The sequence below is a fragment of the Heterodontus francisci genome, chromosome 24 (genome assembly GCF_036365525.1).
Source record: "Heterodontus francisci isolate sHetFra1 chromosome 24, sHetFra1.hap1, whole genome shotgun sequence".
Classification (NCBI taxonomy): Eukaryota; Metazoa; Chordata; class Chondrichthyes; order Heterodontiformes; family Heterodontidae; genus Heterodontus; species Heterodontus francisci.
The window spans coordinates 28,488,871-28,509,436 of record NC_090394.1 but is presented as its reverse complement, the minus strand read 5'-3'; the positions used below and the strand labels follow the sequence as shown (position 1 = coordinate 28,509,436).

General features: G+C 42.9%; 1 protein-coding gene across 3 annotated transcripts in view; it reads left to right on the top strand.

Annotated features, from left to right (window-relative positions):
- Positions 1-18,809, top strand: part of LOC137383272 (cytochrome P450 3A21-like) — a 78,819-nt gene extending 60,010 nt beyond the window's left edge. For all 3 annotated transcript variants that reach the window (XM_068055816.1, XM_068055818.1, XM_068055817.1), the window contains 5 exons: positions 1,902-1,995; positions 2,735-2,895; positions 6,523-6,749; positions 17,904-18,066; positions 18,245-18,809. In XM_068055816.1, coding sequence (XP_067911917.1) covers positions 1,902-1,995; positions 2,735-2,895; positions 6,523-6,749; positions 17,904-18,066; positions 18,245-18,340 — 741 coding nt within the window. In that variant the 3' untranslated portion in view covers positions 18,341-18,809. The remainder of the gene's footprint in view (positions 1-1,901; positions 1,996-2,734; positions 2,896-6,522; positions 6,750-17,903; positions 18,067-18,244) is intronic.
- The last annotated feature ends 1,757 nt before the right edge of the window (positions 18,810-20,566 follow it).

Below are 20,566 nucleotides of genomic sequence, written 5' to 3'. Positions count from 1 at the left end.
GTTTACTGGCTAGCTGTGCAGTTTAAGTGTTCAAACTGGTTGCAGATAGTTCTACAGTCACACGCCTGGGATTGTTACTGGGATTCTCCAATCTCCCAATGTAAAGTGGGACTGGCGGGTACAATGGCTGCTTTCACCCTTTCTCTTGGGCTTCTGCTGAGGTTACAAAGGGAGTTCAGGAGATGTCTGTGTAAATTCTACCCTGTGGTGCTTTAGGATGTGTATTTTCTTCAGAACTCGGAGCCCAGTAGTTAGAAAAACACTTGGATGACCTGTGAATACGAGATCTCATTAAAAAAGCTGTGGGGGGTGGGGAGGGTAAGGGAGGAGAAGAGGTAACTATAACAGTAACCTTGGTGTGAGTGAAAGCAGTCTGATCTTTTCTCTTGGTCTGTGTTAATGTTGATTAGAAATCTTGTATATTTAAGAAGGCCTCTAACTATTCCATCTCCTTTCGGCATTTGTTTTATGATTGACAGCTATAGTGTATAATCCGTTTGACACTTGGTGCCCTGGAGCTTCACCACCTGTTTGGACTTTGCTCCATTAAATGTCCAGAGCAAAACTGGAATTTGTTTAGTTGATGGACAGTATTGGCTGTAATGAGACAAAGATATTGTTGCAGATAAATTGGATTAGAGGATGTCATCCTACACTGGGGATGCCTTTACAGCAGAGTTGTTGATAATTAAAAGTTAGGAGAAGTGCCTGTCAGTGATTGTGCAGGAGAAACGCTGGAGTTTGTTTGTCAAGTTGAACATCTTGGATTCAAAGTAAAGTTGGTTAAATTGATTGAAGACCAAGAGTCTGAATTGATTCCAACCTGCCCAATGTGGAGTAAATGTCTCCTTGACGTGTTGAACAGACTCTGGTGAGGGCTTGGAGAGCTTCACTAGGATAAATCAGGGATGAGAGGTTTTAGCTATGAGGAGAGATTTGAGAAAGTGGGGCGTTTTCACTGGAATAGAGACAGTTCAAAATGTTGTCAAGGTAAAGATGGAAAAACGTTTCCACTGGTTGGGGAGTTGGTCACTAGAGGACATAAATTTAAAACCATCAAAAGGAAAGGTTAGGCAAAATTATTTTTATGCAGAGGATTGTTGGGATGTAGAATGTCTGACCAGAAACAGAATCTATTACTGATTCAAAAAGGGAAGTGGATGAATATTTTTAAAGGGATTTTTGGAAGAGTATTGGGAATGGAACAAAGTGGACAGCTCTGAGAGTCAATGTAACTGTGATGAGCTGAGTGATCTTCTGTGAAAAGCTATAGCCTTGGAATTCCATGACTCCTGCTCTGCCACCAGCAGATTGGAGTAGTGGGGATTCCCACTGGTCACCCAAGGCCATCAGTGTTGATCCTGTTCCAATTGTACAGGATGGAGTAATTTAAAGAGATGCTGTGAGTGAACTTGCCTGACTGCAGGATATAAAATTGGAGCTGACCCCTGCTGCTCCAGTCAGGAGAGCAGGGAAACCTTGAAGGCCAAACTTCAAACTTGTTAGATTTTTGTCTTCTCCCCACAGGGATAGAATGATGATCCCTCTGGGATTGATTACCTTTCTCTCAGGCAGTTTTGGGGGCCCTTCACTAGGTCCATAATCAGCTGACATGAGTTCCATTGGACTTCGGGAAAATGTAATGGACAGAATACCCAGTGTAGATCAGGAAGTCCCTCCCACACACCCTGGAGGAGTCTTTGGGTATATATGGGTTAGTGGAAGGCTTGACTGCTCTTCTCTGACTAGAATTCAGGGTGGATTCTGATTCCCGTCCCTCTGGAGGCAATATGTTCTACTTCCTACTTCCCAGCCCTCTGGAATTTCAGGATTGATGACTTTAATCCTGTTTCTGTGCCATCATAGCTGAGTTCTCACATTGTTTTTTTTTTAACTCTCAGGATCGGGTGGATTTTCTGCAGTTAATGGTTGATTCTCAAATGACTGATACCAGCTCCGGGAAGCTGAATGGTGACGGCAAGTCAACGGACAAAGGTACCATCAGTGGAAAGCTTCTCATTCCCTTCATCCTTGTTTCTTTCTGCTCCTGAAGTTATTGCTCCCTGTTCAATTATTTTTGTTCCTTTTTTATCATTGTGGTCTTCCCGTACCCTACCTTGCTGGCAGTTCAGATATGTGACCTGCTCCCAGCCCCTTAAACCCCAGTGAGGGATTATTTGAGAACAGTCTGGGGAAGCATAACTCTTCTGGGATTTGTTACCTCTCGCCCGACTGGGAATTGTCTGGTTTCTGGTCGGTGTTTCCACACTGTCATGGGTCTGAGTTTGTAAACTTGGGGTAATGAGGGAAATTGCAGGCACACATTAATCATTGTTACACCCTTGTGTGACTGGGCAGTGGAGTTTCAGTGTGCACTACCTGCACATTAATCCTGTCAATGCTGACTATCCTGCAAAGGCATAAAAGTGGTGACATACCCAAGGATTAGAAAGTAGATTTCAACTGCCAATTGTCTTGTGTCCTCTCACTAAACTCTAGCTTGTAATCTATTCCACCTACGGTGCAGTGTATTTATTCAATGATTTGAGTATTTAATTTAATGTTCCAAGCACATTATTGGAAACATTGAATTACCTGTGGCATAGCACTTTTAAGTAGTTGGTAATAATAAAAAGATTTTCGAAATACTAGCATTGAAAACCCAACATTTTAAGCCTCTGTGTTGCAAGGTGAGGTTTGTGGTACAAATTCTGATTCTTCCAATTCTCTGCAGCTCTGACTGACACAGAGATTCTGGCGCAGGCCATGACCTTTATCGTTGCCGGGTATGAGACCACCAGCAATACATTGTCATTTGTCGCATACAATCTGGCTACGCACCCGGACGTACAGAAGAAACTGCAGCAGGAAATAGATGAGGCTTTTCCCAACAATGTGAGTCCATGAGAAAGAATGTGAAATAACTTGCATTTCTGTAGTGCCTTTCATGATCTCAGGACATCCTAAAGCTCTTCACAGTTAATTTTTGAAGTGTCGTCACTGGTGTAATGTAAAATGTGGCAGCCAATTTGCACCCAACAATGTGACAATGACCAGATAAATATTGGCCTGAGAATTCTGCTGCGGGATGTTTTACATCCACCTGAGAAGTGCCTCGGTTTAATGTCTCATTTGAAAGACAACATCTCTGACAGTTCAGCACTCCTTCAGTACTGCATTGGAGTGTCTGCCGGGATTATTGTGCTCATGGCTGGAATTTTACAGCCCCCGCCCCCCACCCTTGGGAGTGGGCTTGAGACGGGGGAGGGGGGCCTAAAATCAATTGGAAGGCAGGGGGCACTGTCCAATCGCCTGCCGCCCCTGCTGCCATTTTACCAGCAGTGAGGGAGGTTGAAAATGCCCCGCCCGCCCCAGGCCTCTTGGCCAATTACTTGCCACTTCAGCTCCTCCTTCTGCCGCCGCTTATATTTTACCACACTGTACCCCATGGAGGACACCGCCCTCCCCCAATCAGCACAAGCCACCCCCACTGGAGCACTTCCCCCCACCCTCCTGACCGACCTCCAACCCCCTCACCAGGGCACAGCCGATTATCCCCGGGAAGGCCCGGAACCTCACTCACCTTTATGGAGGCCGATGTCCACGTTCCTGTTCTGGCTGGGACTGAAGAGCTGCTGACCCTCTGATTGGCTGGCAGTTCCTGGAGGCAGGACATCTTACCTCAGAAAGGCGGACGTCCTGCCAGAGGCCAATTAAGGCCTGGGCCACGCAAAATCGCTGCTTGGCTTCCAGGCCCAGTGGAGGCAGGCTCGCCCCCAACTTTTAAGCTGTTGAGTGTCAGCCAACTCATAAACCTCCGGCCCAAGTTTCAGGTTTGGACTTAAAACCACGACCTTCTGACTGAGGTGAGAGTGCTACCAGCTGAGCCATGGCTGATACCTAGAGAGCTGTGGTTACCTAATCGGGATCATTTTCTGCGTGCGTGCCGGTGATGGGGAAACTTCATCTGCTGGGAGCACTTATTGGGGAAAATAATGAGCAGGCTGCTTGCAATTTTCCATTCTTTTGACTTCAACATTACTGGCGTGTGTTCAGGGAATTCCCGCAGCCTCACAAGGCTTTGGTATCCGAGGCAATGAATGGAGTTCATTTCCTATGGTGTTCAATCACCAACAGCTGCTCTACTTTCCTGTGGCCTTCAAATGTCCACAAGGTGATGAGTTTAATCTGCTTTGAAGTCAAATCCTTTCCAGGTCTTTGATGAACAACTGTTCAGTAAAATCTTTGTGGGGAAGGAGAGAACAGCCAGGAGAACTCTCTATTGTTTCCATCCTGATGATGAGCTCACATGAAGTGAATGACCTCATTTACATTGCATTCCATTCCGGACTCCGGTGTTTAACATCTCCGGATAATGAGAGTCATCGATTCAAAGTCATTACGGGAGAGAAGGAGGCCATTCTGCCCATCGAATCCATGTCAGCATTCTGTTGAACAATCCAATCAGTCCCCTTCCCTCACTCTATCTCCGTAGCCCTGTTCGTATATTTCCCTCAAGTGCCCATCAGATTTCCTTTTGAAATCATTCATTGTCTCTGCTTCCACCAGCCTCGTAGGCAGTGAGTTCCAGGTTATTGCCACTTGCAGCATAAAATAAATTCTTCCTCATATCCATCCCCTGCATCTCTTGCCCATAACCTTAAATCCTTTGTCTACCTGATCCAAACCTATCATAATCTTGTACACCTCTATCAAATCTCCCCTCAATCTCCTTTGCTCCAAGGAGAACAACCCCAGCTTCTCCAACCTAACATTGTAACTAAAATCCCTCATCCCTGGAACCATTCTGGTAAATCTCCTCTGCACCCTCTCAAAGACCCTCACATCCTTCTAAAGTGTGGTGACCAGAACTGAATGCAATACACTAGTTGTGGCCGAACCAGAGCTTTATAAAGGTTTAGCAAAACCTTTATACTTTTTTATACACCATACCTCTTTTTATGAAGCCCAAGATCCTGTCTTCATTTCATTCGGCATTTTTATTCCATATGGTAACTCCAGCCACTCCCACACAACACCCCTCCCACCCCCCCGCCACTCTTTATTGAGTTGTTTTGTTCTTTTCTCCACACCCCCACTCACCTATTTAGATCTTCTTTCATCACTCTTTGCCCCCTAACAGACAGCAAGTAGACAATCTGCTCTCTGGCTTTCTGCATTACTCTGAAATAGCCGACTGTGAGCTATGGGAGAATGGCCATTCCTGTTGGAAACCTAGTAGTTTCTTCCATATATTTCTCTCCCTGCATCCCAGACTGTCAGTTTCTGTCACCTTTCCCAATTATTGTATTAATCCTGTGTCTTAAAACTAATATGTATCTTTCCTATTTTGTTCACCTCATCTGCTGTCTGGCTCTAACTTACTCCATCCCATCCTCTTGAATAGTCTGAAGTTCCTGACCCACAATTCCTTAGTGTCCACCTCTTTGGGTAACATTACATCACTGATGGCAATCTGTGAGAAGAGGTAAGTATGGAGAAGCCTGGATTTTATTAGCATGCATACTGTATATTAATCAGCTAGTCTCGGTTCTTGGTGTTTTGTCTAAAATAAATTGAATGTGATTGAGTGACACGCTGGCATCAACATTTCCAACCCAAATAGATACAGCTGAAGTCCATTTACAGATGTGCTGAGCCTCCTAATCTACACAGTGCCCACAATGTCAAGCTCTGCTCTCTGCCTTTTATTTATTGTCATTATGAATATAAAGCACTTAGTGGTCTTTGCTCTGTTTTGTGCTCATGTGACGTATTACACAATCTTCACAGCATAGAAACAGGCCATTGAGCCCAACTGGTCCATTCCAGTGTTTATGCTCCACCTGAGTCTCCTCCCATCCTTCATCTAATCTCATTAACATATCTATCTGTGCTATCTGTCTCAACCACTCCTTGTGGTAGCGAGTTCCACATTCTAACCTGTCTCTGTAAAGAAGTTTCTCCTGAATTCTCCTTTAGATTTAATAGTGACTATTTTATATTCATGACCTCTAGTGACAGTGGTGCAGTGGTTAGCACTGCAGCCTCACAGGTCTAGTGACCCAGGTTCAATTCTGGGTACTGCCTGTGCAGAGTTTGCAAGTTCTCCCTGTGACTGTGTGGGTTTCCTCCAGGCGCTCTGGTTTCCTCCCACATGCCAAAGATTTGTGGTTGATAGGTAAATTGGCCATTGTAAATTGCCCCTAGTGTAGGTAGGTGATATGAGAATTGAGGGTAGGTGGGAATGTGAGAGGGAAATTGGATTAATGTAGGATTAGTATAAATAGGGTGGTTGATGGTCAGCACGGACTCATTGGGCCGAAGGGCCTGTTTCAGTGCTGTATCTCTCTATGATTCTAGTTCTTGTCTCCTCCACAAGTGGAATTATCTTCTCTATCGATAAGCAATAACAGAGAATGTTTGTTTCTCCTGCCCTGTAACAAAATATTTTAACTTTCTGGATTGCCTCCCTTTTCACTAATGTCCTGTTCAGTTGTTAAAGTGTTTTTCTGTGTGAAGGCTCCTCCCACATACGATGGGGTGATGCAGTTGGAGTATATGGAAATGGTGATATCTGAAACCCTGCGACTGTACCCTCCTGCACCCCGTATTAACAGAGTGTGCAAGAAAGATGTCCAGCTCAATGGGATATCCGTTCCAAAAGGGACTGTAGTCATGGTGCCCGCCTACGTCCTGCACCATGATCCAGCATACTGGCCAGAACCTGAGGAGTTCAGACCTGAAAGGTACGTCGTAATGACTTTTGTCTATGTCAAAGCGTCACTAGCACTGGACAGAACAATGTTCTCTTTGAATAGCAAACATACACACCTACTTTCCAGCAAGTATAATGATCAGGAGCAGATACCAGCGATGTTTCACGATTGTATTCCATTGACCTTGGACTATTGAGACTCCTGTCAAATACTCCCAGGGCAGGTACAGCATAGCGTTAGATACAGATTAAAGCTGCCTCACAATATAGCAGTGTTATCCCCACTCTGACTGAGGCCCACTAACTCAGCACTGAGCAGACATCAAATTTTGGACTTTGCTGTTTAGTGTGTTAATGAACTTAACCAGCAAGAACCTTTTGTTTTTTTAGCTGAACCTGTGCCATCAGTTTTCTTATATATCTGCACATTGCTCCGACCAAGGCAGGAGAAATGCACTGTTAATTCAGTCCCACTACTTCACTTGTCACAGCATATCAATAAATTTTCCCACCTACTGAAGCATAGCCAAATTAAACACTCTATTTGTCCGACCCAGAATAAAGCACACCAAGCCAGGTTTCTCTCAACAACAACATTAACTATTTATTCGAAAATAAATAATAAGTCTTAACTACTAATGAGATAAATCTATATATATGAAAAGCTCTTTAGTCCCTTAGCCCTCATACACACACATACATTCAAAGAAAAGTTAACCACGAAAAACTCATTTTGGTTTACAGCTGTTTCTTAAGAATAGAAGGGATAATAAAAATAAATCAGTTTGTCGCATTCTGGTAGGACATCTTTGGTTGGATGAGGTGTCCCAGAGTCAAATAGTCAGATGCCACTCGAAGTCTCTCCAGGCGAGGTCGATGAACATTTTTTCATGGGTAGGTATTCAAGGCAATTCGACTACAGCAGGCTTCACATAGGTCTTTCAGAAGGGGTGTAGCAAGTGGCCTGCGCAGGATTCACAGCATTAGAAGCTTGCTTCAGGTTCCAAGATTTCCCAAAACACAGAAGGCAACAGGAACCACACTGGATGCAGGAATTCTTGAGAGACAGGAGGCAATAGGAACCTGCTACCTTTCAAATGCAGGATTTCTTTTCAAGGGATGCAGGTTTCCTTTGCAGAGAAATGTCTTTTTCTCTAGTCTACAGGCAGGTTAGGTCTATGTTTCAAATGCCTGCTCTTTGTCCAACTCACCGGTTTTTAAACATCCAAAGTAAAAGCAAAAAGCCTTCCTGATCTGATCACATGACCAGACACAGTGTCTCCTCTGTCATTCAAAGTGTTGCTTTGAGGAGGTCAAACACCTGGCTGGCTTCCTTGAAACTGCTTTCTTTCTTATTATTGTATACAAAGTCAGCATCCAAAAGTTCCAGCTTTTTGCAGGTGTCCAAGTCAGTTTTTTAACACACACAGATTTCTAAAATTTTCGTACAAAGTAACACCTCATAACAGTTGCGCCCTTGGTGAAATGAAACACCATTCTTGAATGTGTTTCATTACAATGTAAAAACAGAAGTTGAAAACATTTTAAACATATGCACTCATATGGGGGCATATACACTCATGCCCCCATTCACTCTACTGTTAGTAGTACAAATTTGCTTTGTATCATTGTTACTCATGTAACTCAACAAAGTTAAATTTGTGATAAAGCATCTTTGATAACATTGTTTTTTCCCGAAATATGTACAGTCTTCAAGTGATAAAGCTCTAGCAATAAAATCCATCAGAATATTCTGGCATTTTGGGTTTTAAATTTTTCCACAAAAGTTAGTGGATTATGATCAGTGTATATCAGTGTTTCTTTGTAGTCATAGTGGACATATACTCCAAAATGTTTAAGAGCCAGCAATAGGCCTGACATTTTCTTTTTCCACGGTGGAATACTTTTTTTGGTGGTGATTCAATTTTTTTGAAAAGTACCCTGCTGTTTTCTTCAATGCCAGATTCATCATCTTGTACTAGGACTGCACCGACCCTCAGGTCACTAGCACCAATCGCTACCTTGAAGGGTTTAGTAAAATTTGGACCAGCCAACACTGGTTCATTAGGCAAAATTGCCTTTAGCTTTTCAAAAGATACTTGATATTCCCCTGACCACACTACCTAGGTTTTCTTTTTCTGTTGCAAATCGGTTAGTGGAGCAGCTACAGTATTGAAATTTGGTCCAAACTTTCTATAGAAACCACACATCCCCAAAACCTCATGATTTCACGCTTAGTCTTGGGGATAGGGATCTCCTCTCAGGCTTGTACTTTTGCCGTTCTTGGCAACGCTTGTCCTTGCCCAATGATATGCCCAAGGTAGCTTTTGCGAATTCACTTTTTGCCAGATTTAACACTAAATCAGATGTTAGTAATTTTTTTAATAGGGTTTCTAGCTGTTTTAAATGTTCCTTTCAAGTGTTACTATATGTTAGCACATCATCAAGATACACTACACAGTTTGGAACACTGGCTACCACTTGATTCATTAGTCTCTGAAATGTTACTGGGACATTTTTTAGCCCGAATGGCATCATTCAGCACTGGTAAAGACCATCTGGTGTGACAAAAGCTGATATTTCTTTAGCTCAGGGTCTTAAAGGAACTTACCAGTATCCCTTTATCAAACATATCTTTGTAATTGGAGAGGCGGTGGCATAGTGGTATTGTTGCTGGACTAGTAACCCAGAGACCCTTGGTATTTCTCTGCAGACATGGGTTCAAATCCCACCACAGCAGAAAGTGGAATTTGAATTCAATTAATAACTCTGGAATTAAAAAGCTAGTCCAATGATGGCCATGAAACCATTGTCAATTGTTGGAAAAACCCATCTAATTCACTAATGTCCTTTAGGGAAGGAAATCTGCTGTCCTTACCTGGTCTGGCCTACATGTGACTCCAGACCCACAGCAATGGGTTGACTCTTACATGCCCTCTGAAATGGCCTAGCAAGCCACTCGGTTGTATCTAACCGCTAGCACTATGGGGGCAGCTCACCACCACCTTCTCAAGGGAAATTAGGGATGGGCAATAAATGCTGGCCTGGCCAGTGATGCCCACATCCCATGAATGAATTTAAAAAAAGAAACATGGCACTGCCCACTCTGTCAATACAGTCTGCCAAGCGAGGAATTGGATAGGAGTCTGCCTTTGTTACTGCATTGTGTTTTCTGTAGTCTATCCCGAAACTAGGTCGCACTCCGGGTGCACCCGGTGTATAGATACAGGCATACACTTCCCTCCAATACCATTCACCACCATTCTGGTGTTCACTGCACTCTCTCGGGGAAAGATCAGGCCTTTTTCCAGTAAAAGGGATCTCGTGGCCCCTGTGTCCCTGAGAATCACTATGGGCTTGCTTGCCCCACTCGAGGGGTATGGGGTTACTTTCACTTCAAAACCCTGATAACCTTCAGGAATCCTACTAAATTTTCCTGCACTGGCCGTAGTAAGCTTCCTGGGCTGCACTCTTACTGAAGTTAAAGACACAGCTTGTTCTGCTGTGCTTTCCATCAGGGTCTCTTCACTGAGCGGGTGTGCCCTGATTAACTCTACCGGTTTTCCCTTTAGTTTCCAGCAGTCAGCTTTTAAATGCCCTGCTTTATTACAATGGAAGCACATGGGTCTCCGGGTCTCGCTCTTGCTCACAGCACCTTCCATTTTGGCTGGAGTAGGGCCCCCTGTGTTTCCTGCTTTCCTTTCTCTCCCAGGACTGCCTGGACGGAGATCACCTTCCCACCCTTTGACCTTTTTGGATTTGTGGGGGTGATTAGGAAAGGTTCTCCCCTGGGAAACCGACTGATAAATTAAAGCAAACTCATCAGCCAGAATGGCCGCTCTCTGGACCCGCTGCTCCTCTACGTGGGTCTTTATGGAGAATGGAAGAGAGTGTTTAAATTCCTCTAACAGAATTACTTCCCTGAGATTCTCATAGCTGAGCTCTACTTTAACAGCCTTCAGCCATTGGTCAAAAGCTTACTTCTTTCAAACTCCAGATAAGTTTGATTAGCTTGCTTCTTGAGGATTCTAAACTTTTGGCGATAGACTTCGGGTATGAATTCATATGCCCCGAGGATAGCATTTTTGGTCAGTTCATAATTTGATGAACTCTCATCTGGCAACAAGGAATAAACCTCATGGGCTTTTCCAGGTAGCTTGCTTTGTAGTAAAAGAGAGCAGGTCTCAGCTGGCCATTTTAGCTGCCTTGCCAGTTTCTCAAAAGACACAAAAAGTGCTTCCATGTCTTCCTCATTGAATATTGGGATTAGATGAGCTAGTATTAACAATTCTGTGTCCAGCCCTGAATTATGCTCCTCCATATTGGCCATGCTTTCACTGGGTTTACTCTGACACTCTGTAGTTAACTCAAGCTGCTTCAACTCTCTTCGCACTCTTTCTTTCTGGAATATCCTTTCTCTCTCTCTCCTCTCTCTCTCGTTCCTTCTCCTGTCTTTCATTTTCTTTATGTTCCTTCTGGAAGGCTCTCTCTTTCTCCCTCTCCTGTCTCTCTTTCCCTGTCTTCAAATTCAAGTTTCCTTTGTTCCAATTGTATCTTTGCTAACAATAGCCTGTCTAGGTCTACTTCTAACACTGCTTCTGCTTCTTCAGATTCAAGGGAAAAATGGTTGGCCACTAGCCTTAGGAGTTCAGACTTCCTAGCCTTGCCACGTACAGTGATTCCACACTGCTCAGCCATTTTCCTCAACTCGTTCATAGACAGTGCTTTTAACTTATCCCAAGTTACTTCACCCTGGCTTGGAGAGCTACTAGCTTCAGTTGCAAACATGTTAGTATTCAATCACACACATTCACAAGAAAACCTGTATTAATCTTGCTTTTTTTTTTGATTAGGAACAATTTGGCTTCCCACTTCCAATTTCTCTCATTTGTCTGTGGGTCAATCCCGGACACTAGCACCCAAATTTCTGTTACGACCAGGTGGGAAAGATATCTAGGTGTCCCTCTTAGACTTCACCTGGTCTTACTGTAACAGGGTTTTATTTCAAACACACCGTGTTTTGAGCTCCCCCTTAGTGAATCCTTGTTCACCGCTTTCCAATTATCAGGCAAAGAAATGAACTCAAACAGGCTTTTAGGTTTAAAGAAGAAAAGTGAAATTTATTAAACCTAAACTAAAAACTCTAATTCGGTTAACGCCTACGGATACATGCCGTACCCCATGCTAGCATGCATGTGCAATGCTCATGCAAATAGGGACAGAAAAGAGCAGAAGAAAAATAAAGTGGAAAGGTTTGCGGCAATATCTGAAGAGTTTTTTTGTTGCGGGTCTTCAAGCTCACTGTAGAGTGCTTGTTTGTAGGTGAATCTTGCCTCTCGTTGGCCCCCAATATTCTTCTTAAACCTTGTTCACTGTAGAAGACTTTTCTCTCTTGGGGTTCATGTGTCTTTAATGGATCTTGGAGTTCCGTGAGAAAGAGATGGGAGTAGACAGGAGATGCGTTGGTGAGCCAGCCACAAGGTCTTTTCAGTCCTGGAGCAAACAGCTTTCTGAGTTCCAGCTCTCTGTGGCAAGTTCAAAAAAAACTTGAAAGAGCCAGTTAGTAAAGTGACCAGCTGGCCTAATCAGTTCTCGCCCTAGTGGATTGTCTTGTCCTAGCAGACCTTGTAATGTCTCCTCTACACACAATAGCTAGCGATCAAAGGTCCATTGTGGGTTAAATTGGAGCAGGGAATAGTCCCTTTGTCTTTTCAAGTACCATCTGTCAATATGCAAAAATGTCTTTCCAGCCCGTCTGGTAGCCCTTGTAATAGGCCTTTTTTCCCCAGCAACAATTTGAAATTTAATGTCCATGTGGTGAAATTAATATGCCTCATTTTCGGCATTTGGGGGCCTGCATGACACCAGACTACCTATTTATGTCCAAGCCAAATCTCTTAACCTGTTAGCAAAGGTGCACTTGTAACGTAATGTAATTATATAATACAGACAACTTTCAAATGACATTGTGGTTATCTGCTCTCAAACTGGATAGTAAATGATGCACATTGCAGTTGCTGAACTTTGACATACAAGTAAAACTTGTCCTTTAATCCAATTCACAGCAAAAAAATCAGTTAATAACTGTTTCTAACATGGTCATTGAAACATCATACATTTTTACTATGTTTTCCCCGACAGTTTTTCAAAATGCAAATGCAGCATGGATTTTGTTAAGGAATCATAGACAGTTCATCATAGATTAAGGTTTATTAAAGTTGTCCGTTACATTGTATTTACTACCTATTGTATATGGGTCAACAGCATCCTGTTTTCACCAATATCACTCAGCCCCAGTACTCTTCTATTCATGAGGAACATACAGTATCGAGTTCTGGAGATTCCTTGGATTTTCTTGCCTGTTTTCTGCTTAATACAAGTTCTGTAACAATGTGATTCCAAATAGATAGCAGCAGAATTGTGGCATTTATATAAAAATAAAAGTCCAATATATTTCAACATGTCACTGAGCTTGTGTCCCAAGTGATGCGTGCCATAGTGTAGAAATCAAGACATTCCCTAAGTGACTTTTGCTATATTTAAATAAGTTGACATAACACAAGGCTTTAAACTTGTGTTTTAAAATCACCGAGCTGCTAAGTTATTTTAAAACACAAGGTTAAAGGTTGAGAGTAGGGCTGTTCAGCCTTTTTGCATGGGGAGCCAGATTATAGTTTTGGTCTTACATAGTGGGCTGATGAGACAATTTCGGAAAGATAAAGGAGCCCAAGCAAAGCTGGAGTCAATGGGACTCGGGGAAAATTCTCCACTGGTTGGAGTCATACCTAACACAAAGGAAGATGTATGTGGCTGTTTGAGGTCAATTATCTCAGTCCCAGGTCGGCAGGAGTTCCTCAGGGTAGTATCCCAGGCCCAACCAACTTCAGCTGCTTCATCAATGGACTTCCCTCAATCATAAGGACAGAAGTGGAGATGTTTGCTGATGATTGCACAATGTTCAGCACCATTTGCAATTCCTCAGATACCGAAGCAGGCCATGTTCAGATTCAGCAAGACCTGGACAACATCCATGCTTGGGCTGATAAGTGGCAAGTAACATTCACGCCACACAAGTGCCAGGCAATGACCACCTCAAACAACAGAGAATCTAACCATCTTCCCTTGATGTTCAATGGTATTACCATTGCTGAATGTCCCACTACCAACATCCTGGGGGTTACCATTGATTAGAAACTGAACTGGACCGATCATACAAATACTGTGGCTACGAGCAGGTCAGAGACTGGGAACTCTGCAGCGAGTAACTCCTCTCCTGTCTCTCCAATGCCTGTCCACCATCTATAAGGCACAAGTCAGGAGTATGATGGAATACTCTCCACTTGCTTGGATGGGTGCAGCTCCAACAACACTCAATAAGCTCGACCCCCATCTAGCATAAAGCAGCCTGCTGGATTGGCACACCATCCACCACCTTGATCATTCAACCCCTTCACCACCGGTGCACAGTAGCAGCAGTGTGTACCATATACAAGATGTACTGCAGCAACTCACCAAGGCTCTTTTGGCAGCACCTTCAAAACCCACAACCTCGACCACATAGAGGGACAAGGGCAGCAGATGCATGGGAACACCACCAGCAGCAAGTTCCCCTCCAAGCCACACAGCATCCTGACTTGGAACTAGATCACCATTCCTCCACTGTCACTGGGACAAAATCCTGGAACTCCCTTCCAAACAGTACTGTGGGTGCACCTACACCCCAAGGAATGCAGTGGTTCAAGAAGGCAGCTCACCACCATCTTCTCAAGGGCAATTAGGGATTGGCAATAAATGTTGGTCTAGCCCAGTTCCCATGAATGGATTGAAAAAAAAACACCTGCAGCTTGTAAATCAGAAGAGATTGTGGGATGAGGGGGATGTGGTATTTGAGAAGGTGGATTCAGTAGAAACGTACTGCCATCATCTGCAATAGTTTCAGCCCCACTGTTGGCCATGGCCCCAGCAATGCCACTCCAATGATTTCAAGCACCGTTCCCTCCATTGGGGGGAGGACATGCTGTTCCCTGCCGGTTAGGTGCTGCTGTCTACGGTTATGTGCCTGTGAGAGAGGGAAAGAGGTCAGTGAATGCGGCACAATGTGTTTCGTTGAATAGCTGGCAGTATGTGCAAGCTGCGAGATGTAGATGCGAGGCTTGCAGCAGTGCTCAGTGTGTGAGAATGAGGTGAAGCAATGAATGTGTGGTATGAGTGGTGGTTGATAGAGATTGTTTCTGGCTGAGTGAAGGGTGGGTGTTGAATGGAACAGTGTCTGACACTAGTGGTCCAGTTGTAAGGATGTGGCATCTAAAGATGCATTCACTGACGTTGACCACTCGAGTGAGGTCACTGACCATCTTGCAACCCTGCATCCAGGTCCTGGGGGCTAGTCTGCTAGCATTGACTGCAATGGCTATCGGCTCCCACTGCCTTCTTAATGCTTGTCTGGAGGGCCTCCTGTTCCCCTGTGGGTAAAGGACCTCCCTCCTCCTGTCCATCTCCTGCACCAACAAGACAAGTAGGTTGAGCCAGATTTCTGATTGGTCTTCTGGCAGGACAATACACACCCAGCAGTTTGTCTGGAATGTGTAATTTGATCCTGCCTACTGTAGAGCAATTGAAGGTCTCTGCATAGTGTAACATAGGAACATAGAAAAATTTAGGGCACAGAAGGAGGCCATTCAGCCCATTGTGTCTGTGCCAGGTGAAAAACAGCTATCCAGCCTAATTCCACTTTCCAGCTCTTGGTCCATAGCCCTGTAGGTTACAGCACTTCAAGACCATATCCAAGTATGTTTTTAAATGCAGTGATAGTTTCTACCTCTACCACCCTATCAGGCAGTGAGTTCCAGACCCTTACTGGTTGAACCTCTGATAAAAAGATTACTTCTCAATTCCCCTTGAATCACTTTAAATCTATGCCCCCTGGTTATTTGGCCACTGTGCTAAAGCTATTAGGTCTTTCCTATCTACTCTATCCAGGTCCCTCTTCGTTTTATACACCTCAAATAAATCTCCCGTCAGCCTCCTCTGTTCTGACAAAAACAACCCCAGCCTAACCAATCTTTCTTCATTGCTAAAATTCTCCAGCACCGGCAACATCCATATAAATTACCTCTGTATACTCTCCAGTGCCATCACATCCTTCCTGTAATGTGGTGACTGGAACTGTACTTAGCTGCGGCCTAACATGTTTTATACAATTCTACGATAACGTCCCGGCTCTTATATTCAATGCCTCAGCCAATAAAGGAAGGTATCCCACATGCCGTCTTTACCACCTTTTATCTACCTGTCCTGCTACCTTCAGGATCTCTGGACATGCACTCCAAGATCCCTCTATTCCTCTACACTTCTGGGAAGCATACCATTTATTGTATATTCTCTTTCCTTGTTTGTCCTCCCTAAAGCTCACACTTCTCTGGGTTCAATTCCATTTGCCACTTTTCTGCCCACCTGACCAGTCCATTGATACCTTCCTGCATTCTACATCTTTCTTCCTCACTATCAGCCACACAGACAATTTTCATATCATCTGCAGACTTCTTAATCATGCTCCATACATTTAAGTCTAAATTTTTGATATATAGCATGAACAGCAAGGGACCCAGTACTGAGCCCTGTGTAATTTGATCCATTGTCAGCCAGGCAGGCTATCGAGTTATGCTGTGATCCCATAGTATGGCTGAGCAAGATACAAATTCTGTGTGAATGGGGATGTGGTAAAATGTAGTTCGCTTTGTGAAGGTCCTCTGATTCACTCTTCTGCAATAGTAATTATAGTTGTCCTTGGCGAGTAAAATAGAAGACTTTATAATCTAATTAGTGGCCTAGTTACTTCTTTGGACTTTTATGCTTTATTTCCCCTTCTGGAAGTGATAAAAATTCATGAATTCAGAATGACTGGGCCAATGTCAATGTTACAACTTTAAGGTAGAAATGTTAATTAAAATTCAACAACCAGGTTAGCGGAATTCCAGTCCAGCACATGCGGCATGACCTTCCTACAAGATTTTGCAGGGTGTGCCTTTGTCATTTCCTGTGCCTAGGTCGATGCTGGATGCTCCATCCAGTTTCATTCTTCTTCGACTTTTCTGTAGCAGTTTGATACAACGATACAACTGAGTGACTTGCTGGGCCATTTCAGAGGTAGTTAAGAGTCAGTCACATTGCTGTGGGTCTGGTGTCACATGTAGGCTAGACTGGATAAGGACAGCAGATTTCCTTCCCTGAAGGACATTAGTGAAGCAGATGGTCTTTACGACAAAATGGTAGTTTCATGATCTTCATTAATGAGACTAGCTTTTCATTCCAGATTTATTAATTAATTGAATTAAAATTCCCCAGCTGCCATGGTGGGATTTAAACACCTGTGTAATTGAGCCTTAGTGCAGGCTCAGGATTACTGGTCCAGTGACATCACCACTACGCGACCACTTTGGATCTGACTGAGCAGATGAATTGGGATGGCCAAATAGCCTTTCTCATCCTAACTATCTTGTGATCCTGTAAAAACAAATCTCTGATGACCAAAGCGCAGATTTGAATTCCTGCAATCTTCCTTCTTGATCCTCTTTTCCGAGAGTTCCATACAATCTTGATTTTCACATTAAACTGAATGATGGGAAATTGATACTGTGAACCAGATAGAGACAGAGATATATTTTGATTGTAACTTAATGTGAACAGTCATCCTGGAAATCATTGCAATTGTCAAAGGTGAGGATCTCAATTTGGGCTTGTTATCCGAACTCCTCAGCACCCTGTTTGCAACAACAATCAGGCTGTTGCTACTTTGAGGGCCCAGCACTGTTTAGGTAGTCGGCTCATTTCAAATGCAAATGTGGGGTCCTATGACATGCGTGGCAACCCAGTTACCATTTTGAAATAGATCTCCACACAGTTGGATGTCAAGTGAGGACAGGATCAACCTTGGCTGTGCTGCTGTTGTCCACAGTTGATTAGTCTACCAACACTCCACAGTCTGGGATCACAGTTCTCAGGATTGGCACCCAGTGAGTGTGCAACGGCAACTCAAGAAACATCAGTAAGTGAAGGAGTTGCTGGGACAAATCTATAGTTGCAGTTTCAAACTGTGGTATTCTCCAACCATCTTTTTGATAAATGCAAACTTTAAGAAAATTTGACTGATCTGTTTCACTTGTTTTGCCTTTGCCAACATCACTAGGTTCAGTAAAGCGAATAGAGAGTCTCGGGATCCTTGTATCTTCCTGCCATTTGGGGTGGGCCCTCGGAACTGCATCGGAATGCGATTTGCCCAACTTACAATGAAGATGGCTCTGGCTTCATTCTTGCAACGCATGACCTTTGTGCCCTGCAAGGAGACACCGGTGAGAATTCTAGAATATAGAAATTATCTGAAGGTGTGAATGAATATTGTAAATTTGCATTTTTTGTTTTTTTGAAGTGAATACTGATGACAGGGAAGATTGAGATGGAACAGGACCATCTATCACTGTACTCGAACCTTCTTTTGACTTCCTATCACCATTACTCTTTCTATTCCAGATCCCATTAGAATTGGATACGAAAGGATTCATGCAGCCTAAAAAACCCATAATCCTGAAATTTGTTCCACGAGTGAATGCTGATTCAAAGGAATAAAACATCGCACCATGTGGAACTGTAAAAATGTGTAGGAGAATGTACATCTCAAACTCAAGATAGTTAGAATCTTGCACTGCTAATGAAATGAAAATAAATGGAAACTTACACACTTAATAAAAACATATAGGATACATAGTTTATGGATGCTTAAGACTGTTGGGAGAGTCACTGTTGTTCAACAGAGATACCATAAGAGTGATTATTCAACAGGAAAATATCTATCAACTATTACTGTCTGATCAATAGAATGTTGCAAAATGTATTTTTTAACCTTGGATATTGAAATGAATCATTGATTACAAAACTATTTGATTATAGACAGTCAGTCATTCCAATATACTCAATGTTTTCCAAAGGAAATATGTCTGTAAAAAATTCTTAAACAAATTACATATGTTTTCACTGCTTTTTAAGCAACATTGCATATCTAACAAACTTCAAATAAATTTAAAATCGTTGAGTACAATATCATGTTTCGGCTACATTGTATTGAAAGAACGTTGCAGGATTTTTCTTGGAATATCATTATGAAATGGCTCTGTGGCTCACTGAGAAAACACTCTTGAAATAGAGAGAGTGTTTCTGAATTTGGATCAACACGCTGGAATCCAAATAGAATGAGATCACAAATTTGAAAAAAGCAAAACACTGCAAATGTTGGAAACTTGAAGCAAACGGGAAAAAGTACAAACACGCAGCAGGTCAGCCAGCATCAGTGCAGAGAATGGACATTCGGGCTTGTGTCCATCTTCAACACTGAAATTCAAGGGATGAAAAGTATATCAAACAAATCGGAAACAAGGAGGGGAGGAGCTACAAGAGGCCCTCACCAGGGGCCCCAGCCATGAAATATGGGCTTAGGAATGAGGTCAAAACACACCCTTTGACCCTTTAATGACCCATTATTTGGCTCAGATGTCATTTTACTCACGATTCTATCTCTGGGTTTGTCTAATATTTCCATTACATACTTTCCCTTCCTCCCTTTTCCGAATTGTATTGATACGCCTGGGCACCTCTTATTTTTCAGTTTTGAAGAAGGAGACATGCTGAAAAAAGTTACCTGTTGGTATCTCCACAGACTATGGACTGTTGTGTGTTTCTAGAATTTTCTGTTTTTTGCTTCTGATTTCCAGCGTCCGCAGTAATCTCAACACAGGGTCAAGCAGGACTCCAATGTTATACATCGCGGGCTTCAGCCTGAAGAAGGAGATGGGATGAGAAAGTGGAATTTTAGAGCGAAGCTAACATTTTGTTTTCAGTTAGAATTTACAAAGCATATCAGCAGTTTATATTTTTCAAATAGCAGATGCATGAAAATATAAATTGTACACCAGATGGCATCAGAATACAGCATCTGTTGCTAACTACAGCAACATTCATTATGTATGTTTAGTGTTAGTTCCAATATAATCTTAGAGTTAGTGCTTTATTTGTCTGACATTCATTAATAATCAGTGAAGTGCATGATATTCACTACCGCTTTTATGGTTGTGAATATAGTCGGAGCTGTTTTACTGACACAGATAAATAGAGCATTGACTTTTGTAGGCACAACAAACTACATACCAATTTCCGTTTAATCTGTTTGCAGTGGACCTACCCACAAGTGTAATTGTAATTTAAACTGCTTTTATATTGATCTTTTAATTTGGATTCTGGGAGGCCAGCAATTGGTAGCTGGCTCATGGACATTTATTCTGTTAAATCCCTTTACAGTAGTCTGTTGGAAGATTCATAGACCCAGATCAACAAGTCAGCTGCCAGGCTTTTGGAAGACAAGTTAGATTCTCACAACTCTGTAAAGAAATTCTTCCTAAACTCTTGTATTCATGCCCCTTTCTTCTGGATTCACCCACAAGGTGAAACAGTTACTGTACATCAATCCTATCAAACTCCTTCATAATTTGCAAGACATCTATGAGGTCTCCTCTTTTTCCAGAGAAAAGATCCTGCCTGCTCAATCGTTCCTGATAGGTGCATCCTTTCAATTCTGGTAACAGCCTTGTAAATCTTTTCTGCATTTTTTCCAGTGCTTCAATATCCTGTTCATAATAAGGAGACCAGAACTTCACACCATGCTCCAAATGTGGTCTAAAATTACGTCCCTGCTTTTGTTTTCTATTCCTCCAGACAAAGCTCATTACCTTTGTTTGCACTATTTTTGGCATTGTCAAGTTGAGATTGTACTTTTAGCTATTTACGCATCTATTCCCAGATCAC